This window comes from Nerophis ophidion, linkage group LG12 (genome assembly GCF_033978795.1).
Source record: "Nerophis ophidion isolate RoL-2023_Sa linkage group LG12, RoL_Noph_v1.0, whole genome shotgun sequence".
Taxonomy (NCBI): Eukaryota; Metazoa; Chordata; class Actinopteri; order Syngnathiformes; family Syngnathidae; genus Nerophis; species Nerophis ophidion.
In genome coordinates, this window is record NC_084622.1 from 66,297,028 (window position 1) to 66,297,817 (window position 790).

A 790-nucleotide genomic window follows, 5' to 3' on the forward strand; every position below is an offset into this window, starting at 1 on the left:
CAACCATCATGCTGTCGTTGACCCGCCGGAGATTCAACAAATGGTGCAAAAAAAACAGGCTTTTTTTTTTTGTTATCTGTAGTAGTTGCATGCAGGTATGCTTTTTCGATTTCGTCAACTCAGGATTTTGGTGCTTTGAGGTAATATAATTATACAAGCTGACAGGGCGAACACTCCGTGGACTTCAGCGTGCACTCTTACAGTCAAAAGGGAGGGTACCATTGAAGCCTCTCTCTGCCCCCATGCCAAATTGGTGTCAATCCAACAAAAAGCGGCAAAGGAAGGCATTTCCTCATTTCTCATACAAAGTAAACTACCCAAATATACATATAAAGTCTGAATAAATACTATCACATTTTCTTTCCATGACAGTCCGTTGTTGCCTTTTTGGATGTACAGTATGTATAGGTGTTGAAGTTACCTGGGAAAGAATCCACATGTGCAAATACGTTTGTTATTGCCAGTCTTTGCTCGGTAAGGAGGGACGGGGACGGGGGTTCATATTCGGGGCAGGAAGTGCGTTACAGTCATGGCAGTGGTGGCCTTGTTGCCTCTTTTCACGCGGCCGTGCTTGCTGAGAGCCACGAAGGAGCCTCTGTACGCCAGCGACTCGTAGGCGTTGTAGTTATTGGGGAGCAGCTTCTCTCGGAACTTGCATTCCTCGTGGAAAAATGTCTGGAGAGAACACAAGAGGGAGAGGGTGTGATGCCGCGTGCAGGGAAGCGTGAATAAGTACACAAATGTAAGAAAACGCTCAAATCAATCATGACTGATGCAAACTCAAAAGTGT

The 790-nt window shown here is 45.6% G+C and overlaps 1 protein-coding gene across 1 annotated transcript in view; it reads right to left on the reverse strand.

The window, feature by feature from the left end:
* Window positions 1–438: 438 nt before the first annotated feature.
* LOC133563721 (fibroblast growth factor 4B-like) overlaps window positions 439–790 on the reverse strand; it is a 25,532-nt gene continuing 25,180 nt past the window's right edge. Inside the window, exon 3 of the mRNA XM_061918014.1 lies at window positions 439–675. Coding sequence (XP_061773998.1) covers window positions 499–675 — 177 coding nt within the window. The 3' untranslated portion in view covers window positions 439–498. The remainder of the gene's footprint in view (window positions 676–790) is intronic.